Source organism: Archocentrus centrarchus, chromosome 8, assembly GCF_007364275.1.
Source record: "Archocentrus centrarchus isolate MPI-CPG fArcCen1 chromosome 8, fArcCen1, whole genome shotgun sequence".
NCBI lineage: Eukaryota > Metazoa > Chordata > Actinopteri > Cichliformes > Cichlidae > Archocentrus > Archocentrus centrarchus.
This window is the reverse complement of record NC_044353.1, coordinates 40,373-62,441: the sequence shown is the minus strand read 5'-3', so window position 1 is coordinate 62,441 and position 22,069 is coordinate 40,373. Positions and strand designations below refer to the sequence as shown.

Here is a 22,069-nt window from a genome sequence, read left to right as displayed (position 1 = left end):
AGCAGACATTATTAAAGAAATGATATAGTTGATAAACTTTTATTCTGCCTATAATGCTGACAGAGTGGGTCAGGCTGATTAAAGTGACTCGTCACACGTGACATGTGCGATCCTCCATCCATCGGATTAAAGTGGAGGCTCCACTCTTTATTTACCTATTGCCATTTTGAATCCTGGTATCAGAGCTCCATTGATGATGGCTTCCTTTCCTTACGCACGTGCTAACTCAGGGTGATCATACTCAGAGCTGATTGTACCAACTCTGATCAGCTGTTCTGGAACAGGAAACTCAGAGTTGCCGATCCCAGAGTTGATCAACTCAGAGTATGTTTTTAAACTCAGAGTTTGTTGAGCATGCTTCCTGGAATAGGCCCCAGGTCTTCAGATAAATAAACGGCTTGCTTCAAGTTCAATCTCTGCTTATCACACGTCCTGCATTTGGGTCTTCACTACTTGCACTCGTCTGCTTGACACAGCACTGTTGTGACTGGTACTTGCAGCAGTATTGTCTTAAATGACAGGCATTGCCAAAATCTCAGCATCAGCACTAATATAGGGGCAAAAGAAGTTTAAACTGGAAGCAAAGAAATCACTTTTTTCCCCTCACAGCTGAAATCAGATCTAAAACATTATGAAAAATGGTAACCTGATAGAAACATTTTCCTCTCAGGTTTCCATGGAAACACACATAATCCACTCCAGTCTCATTGTACATTCTGTATAATGACAATAAAGGCATTCTATTCTATTCTCTTTCCTAACTGATCCATATGTAGACAGTACAGAGAGACATTTGAAACATGATCTTTATTTACACATAGAGGAAATCCTTCATTTGGGTCAGTCCCACCTCAGCAGGAAGGAGCGGCTGCTTCCACACAAACAGACATGATGTTAACAGCTGGCATCTCTGGTGAACTATGGTTATGATGAGGAAGTGCAGAGCAGCAGCTGCCCGGCCAGTCTTTTTAGAGAGGTGACACAGCGCAGCAGGGAGCTGAAGACAGAGAAACACAGAAACAGATTTATCCAGCTGAACTTATTAACATAAGCAATGTTACATGAGGTATTATGGCTTTTAACCCCTATACCCTTTCCAGATTTTTGATTTCTTTGAGGGAACCTTCTGAAGGAATTGATTATTACTGATCAGGGAAAGAAGGTTAAGAAGTCTAAAGGGGAGTATTTCTCCCACTGCATACAGCTGACGGGAGCAGTGGGGGTCGTATAACTGGCGGAAAGTTGGCCGCGAGGGAAAACAATTCCTTATAAGGGCATGTCCTAGGGGCATAAAAAAGGGATGCGCGAACAGACAGACAGATTGCAGGGGTCCATCTGGGATGGGGAAAGTGTAAATGTGGTAAGGGAATATTGTTCTGCAATCTCCAAGCATGCTTGTTTAATTTTGCATTATTTTTGGCCTTCATGTATTATGTGTGGTGATTAATACATTTTAAGAATGAAACTGAAAGTCTGACTTTTACCTTCCTTTATCAACGAACCCGGGAGGGAACGGGACGGAGGAATCCTGGTTTCCTAACACTTCCTAAAGGGGGTCAATAAAGTTTTTGAACAGAAAAATAGACTTTATAAAGTTACTATAAATGTGAAACTCAGTTACTGTATTCAGTATCATCATCTTAAATTTAAAGTGATGTCTGCCCTTGATGTTGCCTAACACTGACCATGAACATCACAGCCACTCTGTACCAGTCCAACTAAGCAGTTTAGCCCACACAACACTTCACTGAACTGCAAAGTATGTTCATGCAACTTCTGAATGACAGAAATTTATTTATATTTGAGATTTTTTCCAAGATATTTTCTAATATGAATGGTGAGTTTGCAGTTTATCAAGATATAAAGACTGATCAGCAGTCTTTATATAAACTAATCTCTCTTCTTTCTTAGATCTGTCTTCAGAGTCTCTCAGTAACTCTCCCTGAGAAATGCAGCTGCTGCTTGCTAGCATGCACATCTTCTCAGAAATTGTGCAATGACAGTTTGTGTTTGCTGGTATTTGTTGTGATGCTTGAAAAGTTACATTTGAAATGATCTGTCATTAAAAAACAAACAAAAAAACATTACTTTGTTTACACTCACTATACTTCTGTAGCACTGACTACATGCTGAAGTACCGTGACGACACATCCATAAGTACTATAAACGTATCACACGGGTGGAAAGGAAAAAGGATTTGTTGAGCTGTGAGATGCCATTTATTTTGTTCTCACCTGGAAGCAACACCAAGGCCCTATTCCAGGAAGCAGGTTCAACAAACTCTGAGTTTAAAAATACACTCCGAGTTGATCAACTCTGAGATCAGCAACTCTGAGTTTCCCGTTACAGAACAACTGATCAGAGTCAGTTCAATCAGCTCAGAGTATGTTCACCCTGAGTTAGCACGTGTGTGAGTAAGGAAAGAAAGCCATCATCAATAGAGCTCTGATACCAGGATTCACCATGGCAATGGCTAAATAAAGGGCGGAGCCTCCATTTTAATTTGATGGATGGAGGATTGCACGTGTCAGTGTGGAGCATGACGAGTCACTTTAATCAGCCTGACCCACTCTGACATCATTATAGACAGAATAAAAGTTTGTTATCAAATATATCATTTCTTTTATAATGTCTGCCGGTGTCCTCAGTTGCATGTACATTTTGTAATGACACTAGAACTGCAACCAAATAAGAGAGAGCAATGATTCTTTTTGCATATAAATACGGAGGAATTACACTTACATATCGTGCATTCAATGTGTCCCAGAGCGCCGTATCCTTCCTCCAACAGCTTTGCGTTAAAATGCGCAAACAACAACAACATTATAATCCTGATGCAGCTGCTTTACTGATATGATCAGCTGTTCACGGGACTTCCTACTCAAGTTTTGTATTTAAAAATACGGGAAATTTTCCGCTGCTGAAAATGGAGGTCACTGTATGACGTCATAATTTGTAATTTGTATAATTGTTCATTTGGATGTACTGTAGTTGCAATCGAGGGTCCAGGAGAGGAAAAACATCTTTGGAGAGACAAAATGTGAAGGAAAAAAACACCATAAATATGTTTAGAACTACAAATAAACTTTATGAAATAACGTAAAAATTTCAATGCTTTGCCTAGACCCACATAACATAGATCAGTTTTGTCCGGTATTGTTTAATGTTAGAATATCAAATTTAATGAAAACACTGTGGGGTGAGACTGCTGGCTAAGTTAAACCCTCCTCCTTTTACTGGGCCACTGTTGCCAAGTTGTGTAAGAAAACTTGCTGTCGGCTGTCTCAAAGGTTGATAAAGGCCGAAGCGAGGTCTGGGGATAGGAGTGGAGAGGGCGGGTATGCAGGCTCTGTGTTTAAGTGAGGTTCGGGGGTTAGAGGGTGGAGGGTGAAGACAAAGTGAGGTCTAGGTGATGCCAAAGTGTATGAAGGGACGCAGTAAGAAGGCTTCATGTACACAGAACATGGTGACAGCGGAGGATTTCACTGTCGCTATATCGCTTTATGGGAAAAAGCCCAACTGAGGTCCAGTTGTTTTTACAGGGTTGTTCAGGCTGTCGGCACTAACCTAGTGATAGTGACAATTCAGTTTGGAGCGGCACAGGAATGCTTTAAAAAAACTGAAAATTGAAATAAGGGATGACGCTGGGACAGAGGGCCAAAACAGGAGACTTATGTAGGTATGCCTACGTTGGAATTTACGCCATCACATTGTCAACATGAACTTCGCGTTTTCTTACACACCATGAACCATGACAAAAGAATGACGTCATCTCCCAAGAAATTTGTTTTTCTTTTCCCTCTGCTTGTAGTCGCCCTTTTGCTCACAATTGCATTCTCGTTCGCATTAGATTTAGACACACACTGATCACACGCATTACACACTTGCCACAGACACACTACACACTCGCGAACACAAAATGTTACTGCAAAAACCCGGACCAGCCAAACGGTACAATTTGCAGGAAGTTTTGGCACTAGTTACGGCGCCAGATTCAATTCAATTCAATTCAATTCAATTCAATTCAATTCAATTCAATGTTATTTATATAGCGCCAAATCACAACAAACTGTCGGCTCAAGATGAAGATGGCGTTTCGATCCACTCATCTGGTCCAGATTCGGCCAACAGTGGAGATGAAGCCGACTTCGTTGAAGGCATCGACCCGTTCCATGACATGTATGTATATATATTCATGAAATATATTTCTTTTTGAGTTAGAGAAAAGTAAGGAAAATATACAACTCTAATAATTTAGTGCCAAATACGCATTATTATTATATTATTCTCATTCTAAACACCATGTAATTTCTTCTGTGTACAGTGTTACTGATGTTGAGGAGGAGATAATTGAGGGGTCCTCCTCCACTGAGGAACCCTGCACTCTGGAGGGAGGCAGAGGGAGAGGAAAGAGGAGGAGGAGTCAGCCTCCAACAAAACGAGGCAAGCGCTCCAGGTCAGAGACACTCTCTGGTGATGAACCTGCCTGGAAAAGTGAAACAGAGCCTGACAGCTTGCCACATCTCCCATTACATTTCCTGCCTAAAAGAAGGCCAGGTGTGCAGCCACCTCTGTCAGAATATGTGGACGGTCCATCTGAACTGTTCAAAATGTTTTTTGACCAAGCAGCCATCAAAACACTGTGTCATGATCCTGGGCTGGTGGCCCAGCGTTTTGAGTTCTTTTATGTAGCTTTCTTTTGTTGTACTTTTCAGGTTGTTTTCTTGGTGTTTCTTTTGGTTTCTCTGTTTGTTGTTTGAGTGTGCGGTTTGGTTTCCCTTGTTTCATTTTGTAATATTGCCTTTTTCAAGTTTTCGGTGTTAGGTCTGCGTCTGTTATGTTTAGTATTTCCTGCTTTATTTTGGTAGTCCAGTGTTCCCTGTGTTTTCTGTTATGTTTTACTTCCTGTGTTATTAGTCTTATTCTTTTCACCTGTTGTGCTCAGCTGTTTTCCACTCCCCCTCGTTCCATCTGTGTATTTAGGTCTCAGTGTTGTTTAGTTCAGTGTTCAGGTCCTTGTCAGTTTTTCGCTGTGTGTTTTGTCTTCTGGTTTCGAGTTTTCAAGTTTCATGTTTTGAGTGTACTGTGAAGCACTACTAATAAATCTTCACCTAACCTTGGTCTCGTCGTGTCCTGCACTGAGGTCCTCCCTGCCTTGCCTGCGCCAGCTGTGACACACTGTGTGCAAACACATACAAAAATGCAACAATATTGCTGCAGGGAAAAAATTCAAATGGACTGGCATCACAGAGGCTGAGATGTACCAGTACATTGGGCTGACGCTTTGAATGGGGCTTCTGAAGCGGACGAAGATCAGAGATTTCTGGTGTACTGGTTCCATCTTCCGTGTGCCATATCCTTCTTAGGTCATGTCCAGAGACCGGTTCCTCACCGTCACTTGGAACATGCATATGAGTGACCTTGCAGAAGATGCTCTCATTGACAGCAAAAAAGGCACAGATGATTATGACTGCCTGCACAGAACATGCCCCCTGTACGACAGCTTACGTGTGGCCTGCAAAGCTGTATACTACCCCCAGCAACAGCTTTCAGTGGATGAACGCATGGTAGCCACCAAAGCCAGAATTGCTCTAAAGCAATATATAAAAAACAAACCCACAAAGTGGGGAATCAACCTATTTGTGCTCTCAGACAACACAGGCTACACTGTGGACTTCAGCATTTACACAGGCAAGTCCACTCTGGCAACTAGAAAGGGGCTGTCATTTGATGCTGTGATGTCATTCTTCAAAAAAGGCTACCTGGGATCTGGTTATCATATTTATTGTGACAATTTTTACACCAGTCCAGCACTTTTTGTGCACCTGTATAACCTGTGGTTTGGAGCTTGTGGCACATTTCGAGACACAAAAATCGGCATGCCAAAAACCAAAGTCAGTGCCCTCACAAAAAAGTCTCCCAAGAGGGACCATCAGGTGGATCAGATCAGCCACTTGGTGTTGGCTCTCACTGCAGTATTGTATCACTTCCTGTTCCTGTTTCGGAGCACAGTGTTTTGCTGTCTGTTAGCTGTTATATCTGTATAACTCAATTTATCTGGATGATAACATATTTTAGTGTAATCTTCACCTACTTTAAATAGCATACTCTTTGCTGAATCACCTGTATTCACATTACTCACTTTATTTGTTTTTAGAAATTCGCTAGCTTAGCTCAGCTAGTAGCTTAGCCCTTAGCCGACTCACTACCAGCATGGCTTCTTCTCCTGTCTCTCCTGCACTTTCCTGCTCTGGGTGTCACATGTTTAGTTACTCCTCGGCCTCCTTTAGCAGTAACGGTACTTGTAATAAATGTAGTCTGTTTGTAGCTCTGGAGGCCAGGCTTTCTGAACTGGAGACTCGGCTCCGCACCCTGGAAAATCCTGCATCTAGCCAGGCCCCTGTAGCGGGTGCGGACCATGGTAGCTTAGCCGCCGTTAGCTCCCCCCCAGCAGATCCCGAGCAGCAGGGAAAACAGGCCAGCTGGGTGACGGTGAGGAGGAAGCGTAGTCCTAAGCAGAAGCCCCGGGTACACCACCAACCTGTTCACGTCTCTAACCGTTTTTCTCCACTCGGCGACACACCCGCCGAGGAACAAACTCTGGTTATTGGCAACTCTGTTTTGAGAAACGTGAAGCTAGAGACACCGGCGACCATAGTCAAATGTCTTCCAGGGGCCAGAGCAGGCGACATTCATGGAAATTTGAAACTGCTGGCTAAGGCTAATCGTAGATTTGGTAAGATCGTTATTCACGTCGGCAGTAATGACACCCGGTTACGCCAATCGGAGGTCACTAAAATTAATATTGACTCGGTGTGTAACTTTGCAAAAACGATGTCGGACTCTGTAGTTTTCTCTGGGCCCCTCCCCAATCAGACCAGGAGCGACATGTTTAGCCGCATGTTCTCCTTGAATCGCTGGCTGTCTGAGTGGTGTCCAAAAAATGACGTGGGCTTCATAGATAACTGGCAAAGTTTCTGGGGAAAACCTGGTCTTGTTAGGAGAGACGGCATCCATCCCACTTTGGATGGAGCAGCTCTCATTTCTAGAAATCTGCCCAAATTTATTAACCCTCCTAAAAACTGACTACCCAGGGTTGAGACCAGGAAGCAGAGTCGCAGTCTTACACGCCTCTCTGCAGCTTCTCTCCTCCTGCCATCCCCCCAAAACCCCATCCCCATAGAGTCGGTGCTGCTCCCAGACCACCAAAAACCAAAGCTAAAATCAGCAAAAAGCTATTTAAGCATAAAAATTCAAAAACAATAAATAATACAGCTTCATCAACTGCACCAAAAAATAAAACAATTAAATGTGGATTGTTAAACATTAGGTCTCTCTCTTCCAAGTCCCTATTAGTAAATGATTTAATAATTGATCAACGTATTGATTTATTCTGCCTTACAGAAACCTGGTTACAGCAGGATGAATATGTTAGTTTAAATGAATCAACACCCCCGAGTCACAGTAACTGTCAGAATGCTCGAAGCACAGGTCGAGGAGGAGGATTAGCTGCAATCTTCAATTCCAGCTTATTAATTAATCACAGACCCAGACAAAGTTTTCATTCTTTTGAAAGCCTGACTCTTAGTCTTGTCCATCCTAATTGGGGAAAATCAAAAACCTGTTTTATTTGTTATTATCTATCGTCCACCTGGTCCTTACTCAGAGTTTCTGTCTGCTTTCTCAGACTTTTTATCTGATTTAGTGCTCAGTTCAGATAAAATAATTATAGTGGGTGATTTTAACATCCATGTAGATGCTGAGAATGACAGCCTCAACACTGCATTTAATCTATTGTTAGATTCAATTGGCTTCTCTCAAAATGTAAAGGAGCCCACCCACCACTTTAATCATACTCTGGATCTTGTCCTGGCATATGGCATAGAAACTGAAGACTTAGCAGTATTCCCTGAAAGCCCCCTCCTGTCTGATCATTTCTTAGTAACATTTACATTTACTTTAATGGATTACACAGCAGTGGGGAATAGGTTTTATTACAGTAGAAGTCTTTCTGAAAGTGCTGTAACTAAGTTTAAGGATCTAATTCCTTCATTGTTATGCTCTTCAGTGCCAACACAGTGCAGAGCAGCTACCTAAACTCTGCTCCCAGTGAGGTCGATTATCTCGTCAATAGTTTTACATCCTCACTGCGTATAACTTTGGATACTGTGGCTCCTCTGAAAAGGAAAGCTTCAAATCAGAAATGCCTGACTCCGTGGTATAATTCACAAACGCACAGCTTAAAGCAGATAACCCGAAAGCTGGAGAGGGAATGGCGTCTCACTAAATTAGAAGATGCTCATTTAGCCTGGAAAAAGAGTTTATTGCTCTATAAAAAAGCCCTCCGTAAAGCTAGGACATCTTACTATTCATCATTAATTGAAGAAAATAAGAACAACCCCAGGTTTGTTTTCAGCACTGTAGCCAGGCTGACAAAGAGTCAGAGCTCTGTAGAGCCGAGTATTCCTTTCACGTTAACTAGTAGTGACTTCATGGATTTCTTTACAAATAAAATTTTAGACATTAGAGAAAAAATTATTCATAACCATCTCAAAGATTATTCTTCATGTTCGGCTGCTTTCAGCACTGCTGGTATTTGTTTAGACTCTTTGGCTCCAGTTGATCTTTCAGAGTTAACTTCAATAGTTACTTCCTCCAAACCAGCAACATGTTTATTAGATCCCATTCCTACTAGACTGTTCAAAGAAGTCTTTCCAATTATTGATGCTTCAATCTTAAAATGATCAATCAGTCTTTATTAGTTGGCTATGTACCACAGACCTTCAAGGTGGCTGTAATTAAACCTCTACTTAAAAAGCCATCACTTGACCCAGCTGTCTTAGCTAATTATAGGCCAATCTCCAACCTTCCTTTTCTCTCAATGATTCTTGAAAGAGTAGCTGTAAAACAGGTAACTGATCATCTGCAGAGGAACGGTTTATTTGAAGAGTTTCAGTCAGGTTTCAGAATTCATCACAGTACAGAAACAGCATTAGTGAAGGTTACCAATGATCTTCTCACAGCCTCTGACAGTGGACTCATCTCTGTTCTTGTCCTGTTGGACCTCAGTGCAGCTTTTGATACTGTTGACCATAACATTTTATTACAGAGATTAGAGCTTGCTATAGGTATTAAAGGTACTGCACTGCAGTGGTTTGAATCATATTTATCTAATAGACTCCAATTTGTTCATGTAAATGGGGAGTCTTCTTCACACACTAAGGTTAATTATGGAGTTCCACAGGGTTCTGTGCTAGGACCAATTTTATTTACATTATACATGCTTCCCTTAGGCAGTATTATTAGAAAGCACTGCATCAATTTTCATTGTTATGCAGATGATACTCAGCTTTACCTATCAATGAAGCCAGATGACACACATCAATTAGTTAAACTGCAGGAATGTCTTAAAGATATTAAGGCCTGGATGACCTCTAATTTCCTGCTTCTAAATTCAGATCAAACTGAAATTCTTGTTCTCGGCCCCACAAATCTTAGAAACATGGTGTCTAACCAGATACTTACTCTGGATGGCATTACTTTGGCCTCCAGTAACACTGTGAGAAATCTTGGAGTCATTTTTGACCAGGATATGTCCTTCAATGCACATATTAAACAAATATGTAGGACCGCTTTTTTGCATTTGTGCAATATTTCTAAAATTAGAAACATCCTTTCTCAGAGTGATGCTGAAAAGCTAATTCATGCATTTATTACTTCTATGCTGGACTATTGTAATTCATTATTATCAGGCTGTCCTAAAAGCTCCCTGAAAAGCCTTCAGCTGATCCAAAATGCTGCAGCTAGAGTACTGACAGGGACTAGAAAGAGAGAGCAGATTTCTCCCATATTGGCTTCTCTTCATTGGCTCCCTGTTAAATCTAGAATAGAATTTAAAATCCTTCTCCTCACATACAAGGTCTTGAATAATCAGGCACCATCTTATCTCAAAGACCTCATAGTACCATATCACCCCAACAGAGCACTTCGCTCTCAGACTGCTGGCTTACTTGTGGTTCCTAGGATACTTAAGAGTAGAATGGAAGGCAGAGCCTTCAGCTTTCAGGCGCCTCTTCTGTGGAACCAGCTTCCAGCTTGGATTCGGGAGACAGACACCCTCTCTATTTTTAAGATTAGGCTTAAAACTTTCCTTTATGATAAAGCTTATAGTTAGGGCTGGATCAGGTGACCCTGAACCATCCCTTAGTTATGCTGCTATAGGCCTAGTCTGCTGGGGGGTTCACATAATGCACTGTTTCTCATTCACCTTATTTACTTTGTTTATACTCCACTCTGCATTTAATCATTAATTGTTATTAATCTCTGGCTCTCTTCCACAGCATGTCTTTTCTCAGCCCAACCGGTAGCGGCAGATGACTGCCCCTCCCTGAGCCTGGTTCTGCTGGAGGTTTCTTCCTGTTAAAAGGGAGTTTTTCCTTTCCACTGTCACCAAGTGCTGCTCATAGGGGGTCGTTTTGACTGTTGGGTTTTCTCTGTATTATTGTAGGGTCTTTACCCACAATACAAAGCGCCTTGAGGCGACAGTTTGTTGTGATTTGGTGCTATATAAATTGAATTGAATTGAATTGAATCAGAGAGGGACCTCTCATATTCATCAAATGGATGGACACGAGGGAGGTGAGTGTGTACTCCACCCTGCACACCGCCTTCTCAGGGGACAATGTGAAGAGAGCATGCAGAGTTGATGGAAAACACAGAGCAGTTGAGGTGCCACTGCGGTCCACTGTGAAGGACTGCAACCGCTTCATGGGTGGAGTTGACCTCTCAGACCAGCTGATCGGCTCCTATGCATCATGGAGAAAAAGCAGGAAGTGGTACATTACAGTGCTGCATCATTTCATTGACATTGCTGTAACAAACAGCTTTTTGCTCAACAAGGAGCTGTGTGGCAGACTGGAGCAGCAATTCAATTCAATTCAATTTTATTTATATAGCGCCAAATCACAACAAACAGTCGCCTCAAGGCGCTTTGTATTGTGGGTAAAGACCCTACAATTATACAGAGAAAACCCAACAGTCAAAAACGACCCCTATGAGCAGCACTTGGCGACAGTGGGAAGGAAAAACCCCCTTTTAACAGGAAGAAACCTCCATCAGAACCAGGCTCAGGGAGGGGCAGTCATCTGCTGCTACCGGTTGGGCTGAGAAAAGACATGCTGTGGAAGAGAGCCAGAGATTAATAACAATTAATGATTAAATGCAGTATAAACAAAGTAAACAAGGTGAATGAAAAGAAACAGTCTATTGTGGGAACCCCCCCAGCAGCCTAGGCCTATAGCAGCATAACTAAGGGATGGTTCAGGGTCACCTGATCCAGCCCTAACTATAAGCTTGATCAAAAAGGAAAGTTTTAAGCCTAATCTTAAAAAGAGAGAGGGTGTCTGTCTCCCGAATCCAAGCTGGGAGCTGGTTCCACAGAAGAGGGGCCTGAAAGCTGAAGGCTCTGCCTCCCATTCTACTCTTAAGTATCCTAGGAACCACAAGTAAGCCAGCAGTCTGTGAGTGAAGTGCTCTGTTGGTGTGATATGGTACTATGAGGTCTTTGAGATAAGATGGGGCCTGATTATTCAAGACCTTGTATGTGAGGAGAAGGATTTTAAATTCTATTCTAGATTTAACAGGGAGCCAATGAAGAGAAGCCAATATGGGAGAAATCTGCTCTCTCTTTCTAGTCCCTGTCAGTACTCTAGCTGCAGCATTTTGGATCAGCTGAAGGCTTTTCAGGGAGCCTTTAGGACAGCCTGATAATAATAAATTACAATAGTCCACCCTAGAAGTAATAAATGCATGGATTAGCTTTTCAGCATCACTCTAAGAAAGGATGTTTCTAATTTTAGAAATATTGCACAAATGCAAAAAAGCGGTCCTACATATTTGTTTAATATGTGCATTGAAGGACATAGAAGAAGAAGAAGAAGAAGAAGAAGAAGAAGAAACAGCCTTTATTGTCCCACAGAGGGGAAATTTGGGTGTAACAGCAGCCGCAGTTATTATAAATATAAATAAAGATATAATAATTCACACTATTAAGAAAAGAATATATATAAAATCAACAAACAATATTAACCTTAATACTACTAATAATAATAACACTATATACAATGTACATGATGTGCCTGTGTGTTGAACCTTAACAGGCCGGACTATTTACAGTATATTATATATTATCCCACATTGTGTAGGTTATTGTGGTTTTTGTTGGGAGCAGTGATGGTTATAAAGTCTTACAGCTGTTGGGAGGAAGGATCTGCGGTAACGCTCCTTTGTGCATTTAGGATGCAGCAGTCTGTCACTGAAGGAGCTCTCCAGCTCAGCAACAGTTTCATGCATGGGATGGGAGACCTTGTCCATCAGTGATGTTATTTTGGTCAGAGTCCTTCTGTCTCCCACCACCTGCACTGAGTCGAGAGGACATCCTAGGACAGAGCTGGCTTTCCTGATGAGCTTGTCTATCCTCTTCCTCTCAGCTGTAGACAAGCTGCTGCTCCAACATACTGCTGCATAGAAGATGGCTGATGCCACCACAGAGTCATAGAAGGTCTTCAGGAGTGTCCCCTGCACTCCAAAAGACCTCAGCCTTCTCAGCAGGTAGAGTCTGCTCTGACCCTTCCTGTAGAGCGCATCAGTGTTATGAGTCCAGTCCAGTTTATTGTTTAGGTGAACACCCAGGTACTTATAAGAGTCCACTATCTCAATGTCCACTCCCTGGATGTTCACCGGTGTCCGAGTGGTGGGTCTGCGCCTGCGGAAATCCACCACCAGCTCCTTGGTTTTAGCGGCGTTGATCAGGAGGTGGTTCCGCTGGCACCAGTCCACAAAGTCCTGAGTCCACTGTCTGTACTCTGAGTCATCCTCACCTGTGATGAGGCCAACTATGGCAGAGTCGTCAGAGAACTTCTGCAGATGGCAGCGTGGGGAGTTGATGGAGAAGTCTGCAGTGTAGAGGGTGAAGAGGAACGGTGCCAGCACAGTTCCCTGTGGGGCCCCCGTACTGCAGACCAGCCTGTCAGAGACACAGACCTGTGTCCTCACGTACTGTGGGCGGTCAGTGAGGTAGTCCTGTATCCACTCGGAGATGTGGTGGTCCACTCCTGACAGTTCCAGCTTGTCTCTCAGAAGTCCTGGCTGGATGGTGTTAAAAGCACTGGAGAAATCAAAGAACATGATCCTCACAGTGCTTCCAGGCTTCTCCAGGTGGGTCAGAGCTCGGTGCAGGAGGTAGATGATGGCGTCATCCACCCCGATGCCAGGCCGGTAGGCGAACTGCAGCGGGTCCAACGAAGACGACACCATGAGGCGTAGATGGTTGAGGACCAGCCTCTCGAGGGTCTTCATTAGATGCAATGTCAGGGCTACCGGCCTGTAGCTGCTAAGATCCTTTGGATGTTTGGTCTTTGGTACCGGTACCACACAGGAGGTCTTCCACAGTTGTGGTACTTTCCCCAGCTTCAAGCTCAGGTTGAACATGTATCCCATCATGCCACACAGCTGATCCGTCTGGACCAGCAGCCTTTCGCACATATCCTGGTCAAAAATGACTCCAAGATTTCTCACAGTGTTACTGGAGGCCAAAGTAATGCCATCCAGAGTAAGTATCTGGTTAGACACCATGTTTCTAAGATTTGTGGGGCAGAGTACAAGAACTTCAGTTTGATCTGAATTTAGAAGCAGCTGATGATGCACCAGGCCTTCCAGGAACAGTTAACAGCTGAGCTCTGTGGGGGTCCCCTCACAACCGGTCCCGGAGAGCTATCAACACCTTGCTCTTACCATTGCTGAAGGGGCATCTGGCCCAGAAAAGGCCACACGGGGTGCAGGAAGTGTAAGCTATGTGGGAAGAAAACTCCCTTTATGTGTGAGGCATGCAAAGTCCCTCTTTGTGTGATTGTGGACAGGAACTGTCACAAGGCCTATCACAGCCCCACGGATGGTATTGAGAAGTGAAATTTTACTATGCCTTCCTGTATATTAATGCCTTTCTATATATCAGTTCCTGGGACAGTTAAAAATTTGATTGCACTTTGTAAATATTTTTTTTTGATGGACATGCTGTCTTTTTGCATATTCAATTTTTTGTTTTTGCAATAATTTATAAAAATCAGTGTATTTCCAAGTTATGAATGCACTCAAAATAAATTTGATGTGGTTTGAAAGGCTTTTGTGCAACTTTTTTCATTTACTGTTTTGAGGGATATAGCTTTGATATTTCTGTATCCAAGAAAAATACAGGGGTTGGACAATGAAACTGAAACATCTGTCATTTTAGTGTGGGAGGTTTCATGGCTAAATTGGACCAGCCTGGTGGCCAATCTTCATTAATTGCATATTGCACCAGTAAGAGCAGAGTGTGAAGGTCCAATTAGCAGGGTAAGAGCACAGTTGTGATCAAAATATTGCAATGCACACAACATTATGGGTGACATACCAGAGTTCAAAAGAGGACAAATTGTTGGTGCACGTCTTGCTGGCGCATCTGTGACCATGACAGCAAGTCTTTGTGATGCATCAAGAGCCACGGTATCCAGGGTAATGTCAGCATACCACCAAGAAGGACGAACCACATCCAACAGGATTAACGGTGGACGCAAGAGGAAGCTGTCTGAAAGGGATGTTCGGGTGCCAACCCGGATTGTATCCAAAAAACCTAAAACGACAGCTGCCCAAATCACGGCAGAATTAAATGTGCACCTCAACTCTCCTGTTTCCACCAAAACTGTCCGTCGGGAACTCCACAGGGTCAATATACACGGCCGGGCTGCTATAGCCAAACCTCTGGTCACTCGTGCCAATGCCAAACATCGGTTTCAATGGTGCAAGGAGCGCAAATCTTGGTCTGTGGACAATGTGAAACATGTATTGTTCTCTGATGAGTCCACCTTTACTGTTTTCTCCACATCCGGGAGAGTTACGGTGTGGAGAAGCCCCAAAGAAGCGTACCACCCAGACTGTTGCATGCCAAGAGTGAAGCATGGGGGTGGATCAGTGATGGTTTGGGCTGCCATATCATGGCATTCCCTTGGCCCAATACTTGTGCTAGATGGGCGCATCACTGCCAAGGACTACCGAACCATTCTGGAGGACCATGTGCATCCAATGGTTCAAACATTGTATCCTGAAGGCGGTGCCATGTATCAGGATGACAGTGCACCAATACACAGAGCAAGACTGGTGAAAGATTGGTTTGATGAACATGAAAGTGAAGTTGAACATCTCCCATGGCCTGCACAGTCACCAGATCTAAATATTATTGAGCCACTTTGGGGTGTTTTGGAGGAGCGAGTCAGGAAACGTTTTCCTCCACAAGCATCACGTCGTGACCTGGAAACTATCCTGCAAGAAGAATGGCTTAAAATTCCTCTGACCACTGTGCAGGACTTGTATATGTCATTCCTAAGACGAATTGCCGCTGTATTGGCCACAAAAGGAGACCCTACACCATACTAATAAATTATTGTGGTCTAAAACCAGGTGTTTCAGTTTCATTGTCCAACCCCTGTGTTAGGTTCGGACCACCGTTAAATAAAGAAAGACACAGAAACCCGTAGTTGATCTTTTTACCTGCAGGGAGAGTCTCCATCAGCCAACACGCGTGTGTGTATGTCTGAGGGAGAGTCTGAACCTTCTTCCTGCTTGGCTCTTTTATTTTAGCATCATGTGAGTTTACACAAAGCTCAGGTAACAACATCACTCACGTCACATGATGTAATCATGTATGTGTATGTGGGTGTGGGTGTGTGTGTGTGTGTGTGTCCTCAGGAAACAGGCGTTACCTGCTTTCCTCACCTGGAGGGTCCGGGTGTGTGTGAGTATGTTTTGTGCTTACAATCTGATGGTCATGTGCATGTTTATGATGAACACATTGTGATACATAGAAAAACAGTTACATGTTTATCTATTCTAACAATTCCTCCCTGTTTATCATGAACATAGCACATACAATCCTGAATGAGGTTGAGGTGAAAAACCTGTCATGCGGCTGTCTATCCTTCTTTTGACCCAAAGTCACTTTCTATTCTTTCAAGACAGGAAAATTCCTCAACGGCCCCGCCGCTCACGGCAGCCACTGCTAGTCAGTCTCACTCAGGGAAGCACCTACATACATTTGCAAATTTTAAACATTAGTTTGAAAACCAGTTTACATCCACCCCCATCACTTGGTCTCTCATTTTCAATGGGGGTTTCATATTTGGTCTTCTGTTTCACCCTCCTGCCCACCCTGCACAAGGGTACACTGATAGAAAGCTGAGAGGAAAACATTTGTCATCATTTTCCTTAAACATGGAACAATACAACTGAAAAATAAACAAAACAGTAACAGATTGACCCCTGGTGGCCCTAAGACTTTCAGCAGGGCTTGCCACCAAGCTCCAGTAGTCAGCCAAGAGAGCCAGTCCTGACTCCCTCCAGGTGTCTGCTGTTCCATATACTGCTGCAGGGTGTATACTCCTCCTTGCGGGGCGGCCAGCAAGTCCAAAACCACTCTGTTCTGCATCACCATTGCATGAAAGGCGCTCAACTCTTGTGTTGCAGTCGCGATGGTCATCAGTGCGCCCAGGGTGCAGATCCAGTTCCACGTGGTCATTGCATGTGAACGAGCCATCCCTATTTAGTGGGGGATTCAGTTGTTTTCTTCACGGGTTTGAGACGAAGGTGGCCTAGGGCTCACCCCCCCCTTTGTACCCCGACTTCCATCCCCTACTCAGCGTTGGTTGGCTCAATCCTTTTGCACTGGCTGAGGTGGATCCACGTGGATCTCTCTGCTATTTTGACTGCAGTTGGTGTAGTCAGTGGTACTTTGTAGGGTCCGTCCCACTGGGGTTGGTTCCAGCACTTCTTCTTGATCACTCTGACCAGGACGTAGTCTCCCACAGCCACCGGATGTTCCTGTTGAGAAGCAGAAAAGCCTTCCTGGCCATTTATTTGTGGCAACAACCTTTTTGCTTTGGAACAACTTTCTCATCCAATCACTCAAGTCTGTCTCTTCCTCTGCTTGTTGTTCTTCTGTGCACACCAGGAGTCTAAAAGGTTGGCCGAACAATGCCTCATAGGGGGTTATCCCTGTGTCGTTGGGAGTCACATGCATGTATGTTTTTACTAAGTCTATGTATTCTACCCAGGGCCTTCCCGTTTCTGCCATACATTTCCTTAGTCTATTTTTTACTGTGCCATTCGTTCTTTCAACGAGTCCTACGCTCTTGCGGATGATAAGAACAGTGATTTTTTTAGCTGTACCCCTAGGTTTTACGACTAAGCAATACTTATAGGTCTTACTCACTATCCCCCCCTGTTGATACATGTGTTAAAGCATGTATCAATATGGCTGCTGTTTTGAATAGTGACCTAGGAAGTTGTTCCACTTCAATTTTGCTTGCTGCTGCATCTCATGGAGCACTTCGGGTCACAAGCCTTCCACAATTGTCGTGTAATTGCTGAGGTGCCATATTTACCACTTGCGGCCAGCTTTGCTGCTTTGTCAGCGTAGCTGTTTCCCAATACTATCAAGTCTGTGCCTGTTTTGTGTGCCGCGCATTTACAAATGGCCAGGGCTGATGGTAGTTTTATGGCCGTTAATAGGTTTTTTTAAACAGTTCAGCATGTTTTACTGGCTTCCCTGTAGAGGTCAGCATTCCCCTTCTCGCCCACTGTGCTGCAAACGAACATACGGCAGAAACAGCATACTGGCTGTCAGTGTAAAACGTGACTTCTTTACCTGCATGATGCTTGCATGCTTCGGTTAATGCGATTAACTCGGCTGCTTGAGCAGAGAGGTGTGAGGGCAGTTTCTCCGCTTTGATTATGGTGGTATTGGTGACTATAGCGTAGCCCGTTTCTGTTTTGCTTTATCGTTTTTCCCGCTTGAGCCGTCCACAAACAACGTGGCCTTTCGCCAGTGGTTCATCTTGCAAGTCTAAGCTGGGCTTGCTGTTTTGTTCCGTCAGCACTTTGCAGTCATGAGGGTCGCCGTCATGTGGCGTTGGTAGCAGAGTGGCTGGGTTTAGAGTGATGCAGCGCTCTATAGTTATGTGTGGTTGCGATAACAGGAGAGCTATGCAGCTCCGGTGTCTGGCTGGAGATAAGAATGTCATTTTACTCTGTAAGAGCAGCACCTCAAGTGTAAGTGAGTGGAAAAGCACCAGTTCTCTGGAAGCCTACATAGCGAGTGCTGCTGCACATACTGCTTGCACGCAAAGGGATTTATGCTCTGCAATAATTACACAGGCCTAAAACGGCCATCATATGCTTCTTCGTTTGTGGTTCAGGTGTTTGTGCTAGTGCTGTGTGTGTGTGTTAGATGCCAGTAATGAGTGAGTGGTGTGTGTGTGTGTGGGTGTCATCTCACTTCCCTTCTCTGCTGATCAAGCAACTTGCCCTCATCTGACTTGTCTGAAGTCCTCCTCTCCGATCAGTGTGACACAGTCTGGTTAGTCCACGTTCCATTCACCAGTTGTGGACATTCAGTTCACCAATGACCCGTCAGGCTGCAGTTGTAACATCTGTCATCTCGATGCACCGACGATCATTCTGGTCCAGACGATGTCTGATCGGAGGGCAGGAGTCCAGATCTGGGTCAGAGATTTTCAGCGCTTATAAATTTGCCTGAAAAAAGGGCATAGAGAGATGAGGTATCACAAGTAACAGCAAATGGAGGTGGCCCCAAAACCCCCACTCCATTAATTAGGGCATCAGCTGTTCTGCCGCTCAAAACTCCACTGAGATCGCGCTCTACGCAGAGTTCTTTAACTATTAATTTTCTACTCCTGCGTTCCCATCTCCATTTTTTCCCCAGTGAGACGTCTCTCACAGGTAAGAAAACAGAAAAAAGGACACGTTCAAGGAGGCCTAATCACCTTAGGTTAAAGCCACCCATTCGCTGATGGGTGTTACCCTTTTAAGCAGACTCCCAATGTCTATTCGTCTCTGACAGTGACAGATGCAATTTTTGATTTAGCTTTTAAATCAAACTTTTTCCCATTTTAAATTATTTGGAATCTTTCTCACTCGATATGTGTTATGGCCGTGCCTCTAAGGCAGGGTCCTTGAATCCAGGCAGCTGTCCAGCAAAGGGTGAAAATTCGAGTTCCTCCTAATTTGCAAATGCAGGAGGACTGAAGCATTTTTTTTTTCTTCAGCTGGCCAGTGACTCGTCACTTCTTTGTGGAAGAACTTACTGGATCCTACCAACAATCACCAAAATTGTTATGGAAATTTATCAAATGAGAGAGACAAGATTCCTGTCACCCATTGTTCTATGTCAATTTTGTGTGGGGTTAAGCCTTTAACGGACTCTTGCATTTCAGTCTCAGTCCAAGGTCGGTAAACCAAAATAGTGGGAGGTTGAGGGGCGCTTGCTGTCCCTGTGTTTGGGTTCGGGACTTGGAGCATGGGGAAGATTTGTGCCACTGGTTCCAGTGCGGGTGGGGGCCCTCCACAATTGAAACAATCCCTTTCATGCCCGTACTCTGATAAAATGGGATAACCTGCTGGCTTAGGTGTGGCATGCACATCTATGTGCGCCAGTGTTTTAAGTTCCCCATTTCTGGTGCGGCTCACAATGGGAGAGAAAGCTGCAGGAGAAACAGCTGTTAAGCCTTCCCTTGCTTGGGTCTCATGTTGTTTTGTCCCACTAGCTCCTCCCCCCTCTAAACATGGCGCGGCTTGTTTTACCCCGTTAGCTCCTCCCCCCTCTAAACATGGCGCAGCTTGTTTTGCCCCGTTAGCCCCTCCCCCCCTCTAAACATGGCGCAGCTCCGGGTGCCGCAGGGTCAGGCCCACTACGGTCTTGCTGGGATCTACATACAATGTGAGTTTCCTCATCTGCCTTTATTACAGCTGCATGCACGTGTGTGGGTGGTTTTAACGCTGTGGCTTTTGCCTTCCGCTGTTCCTGTCGGCGTTTAGCCTGTAACAGCCAAAACTTTGCACACTGCAGTTCCAACTGCGCCTTTTTGCAAAATGCTGCTTTTTGTTGCAGCTGTGTTACTAAGTTTTCACATTCTGTCACTACCAAGTTTCCCTTAAACCCATATTTTTTCTTCCATTTGTTTATATTGAGTTGACCCTTGTTTATCCCATTCCATAAATTTTACATCGCCCTCTAATACGGCGGCCTCGCATTTCGAGAGGACTTACCCATTGTTCCTGACGTACAATCAGCCTGTGCTTTGTCTCGTACAGACCACGTGTCTTTATTGAGACCTAAACCCAAATCCGCCCTTCACTGTGTACTCCAACAGACCATGAAGTTGAAAACCGTTAGATTTTCGTCATGCTGCTGCTTCCACTTCAATGGCGGCTTTCACTCTGTCACTCACTTTCACACACACATACGCGTATTTATGGCGCCTATTTTAAATCTTTGTTTATGGTGAGAACACCAAAATTCCAAATTAAGGCCAAATTAAAATTTCTCCGTTGGGCGGGAGTTACCAATTTACTTTCTCCTTTCGGCGAGAACACCTACGGTACCGTTTAATACTTTATTTGCTTTTCCCTGAAAAGCTAACTTTCCCTGAAAGTTACTTCGGCCGGTGCCCCTCGTGAACCCTGTTCTGAGGGCGCTTTTCCCTGAAAAGCGAACTTTCCCTGAAAGTTACTTCGGCCGGTGCCCCTCGTGAACCCTGTTCTGAGGGCGCTTTTCCCTGAAAAGCGAACTTTCCCTGAAAGTTACAACGGCCGGTTACCTCACGAACCCGGTTCGGAGGACGTATACTACAGTTTTCCCTGAAAAGCCAACTTTCCCTGAAAGTTATCCTGGCAATCGGACCCGGTCCGACTCAGTAGTGTACGATTTGTTTGTGCTTTTCCCTGAAAAGCTCCGGCCGGTTACCTCACGAACCCGGTTCGGAGGACGTAGACTACAGTTTTCCCTGAAAAGCCAACTTTCCCTTAAAGTTATAATGGCAATCGGACCCGGTCCGACTCAGTAGTCCACGTTTTGTCCTACCTGGTTTCTGTTGTCTTCACTTGGTGGATCGGGTCTCGAGGAAAGCGTTCCCAGCGACCGCGGAGAAACTTGTAAAGCCGGGCCTGGTATCGAAGTTTACGATCCAGGTCTTCTATTCAGCGCCCCTAAGGCAGCTGGCTGTCCGGACAGGCTGCCGGCGTCCCTCCGTAGTCGTTGGAAAAACCTCCTCACTGCCCGCCCGGCTCTCGAAGGACCAAAAAAGGTTAGGTTCGGACCACCGTTAAATAAAGAAAGACACAGAAACCCGTAGTTGATCTTTTTACCTGCAGGGAGAGTCTCCGTCAGCCAACACGCGTGTGTGTATGTCTGAGGGAGAGTCTGAACCTTCTTCCTGCTTGGCTCTTTTATTTTAGCATCATGTGAGTTTACACAAAGCTCAGGTAACAACATCACTCACGTCACATGATGAAATCACATATGTTTACACAAAGCTCATGTAACAACATCACTCACGTCACATGATGAAATCACATATGTTTACACAAAGCTCATGTAACAACATCACTCACGTCACATGATGTAATCATGTATGTGTATGTGGGTGTGGGTGTGTGTGTGTGTGTGTGTGTCCTCAGGAAACAGGCGTTACCTGCTTTCCTCACCTGGAGGGTCCGGGTGTGTGTGAGTATGTTTTGTGCTTACAATCTGATGGTCATGTGCATGTTTATGATGAACACATTGTGATACATAGAAAAACAGTTACATGTTTATCTATTCTAACACCCTGTATGTGTAAAAAAAAAACCCAAAAATTCTCAATTTCTTTGTGGTTTACTGAACTTTTTAGTGATTTATTTAGTTGCTATGGTGTTATGATATACATATTATTAAAAATTGGGTTATATAGATTATATTGATGTATAGCAAGTAGAATTACTCCAAAAATTTGCATTGCAGCATGTAAAAATGTAAAGATAAGGTCAGGCGGACTTGTTCTATGGTAGGTAATAATTAACTCCTCAAACACTCACAGTGAGGCCTCAGCAAAATGGGTAAGCAGAAGCCTGTTGTTTTCATAACCGAAGTCTGCTGAATTGGGTGTTAAAAATTTTTCTGTGAGTGAGGGGGAGGTAAGGTTATGAG

At 44.1% G+C, this 22,069-nt stretch overlaps 1 protein-coding gene across 1 annotated transcript in view; it reads right to left on the bottom strand.

Moving 5' to 3' along the window:
* Positions 1–902: 902 nt before the first annotated feature.
* LOC115784903 (cell death activator CIDE-A-like) overlaps positions 903–22,069 on the bottom strand; it is a 58,172-nt gene continuing 37,005 nt past the window's right edge. The window contains exon 5 of the mRNA XM_030736308.1: positions 903–997. Coding sequence (XP_030592168.1) covers positions 925–997 — 73 coding nt within the window. The 3' untranslated portion in view covers positions 903–924. The remainder of the gene's footprint in view (positions 998–22,069) is intronic.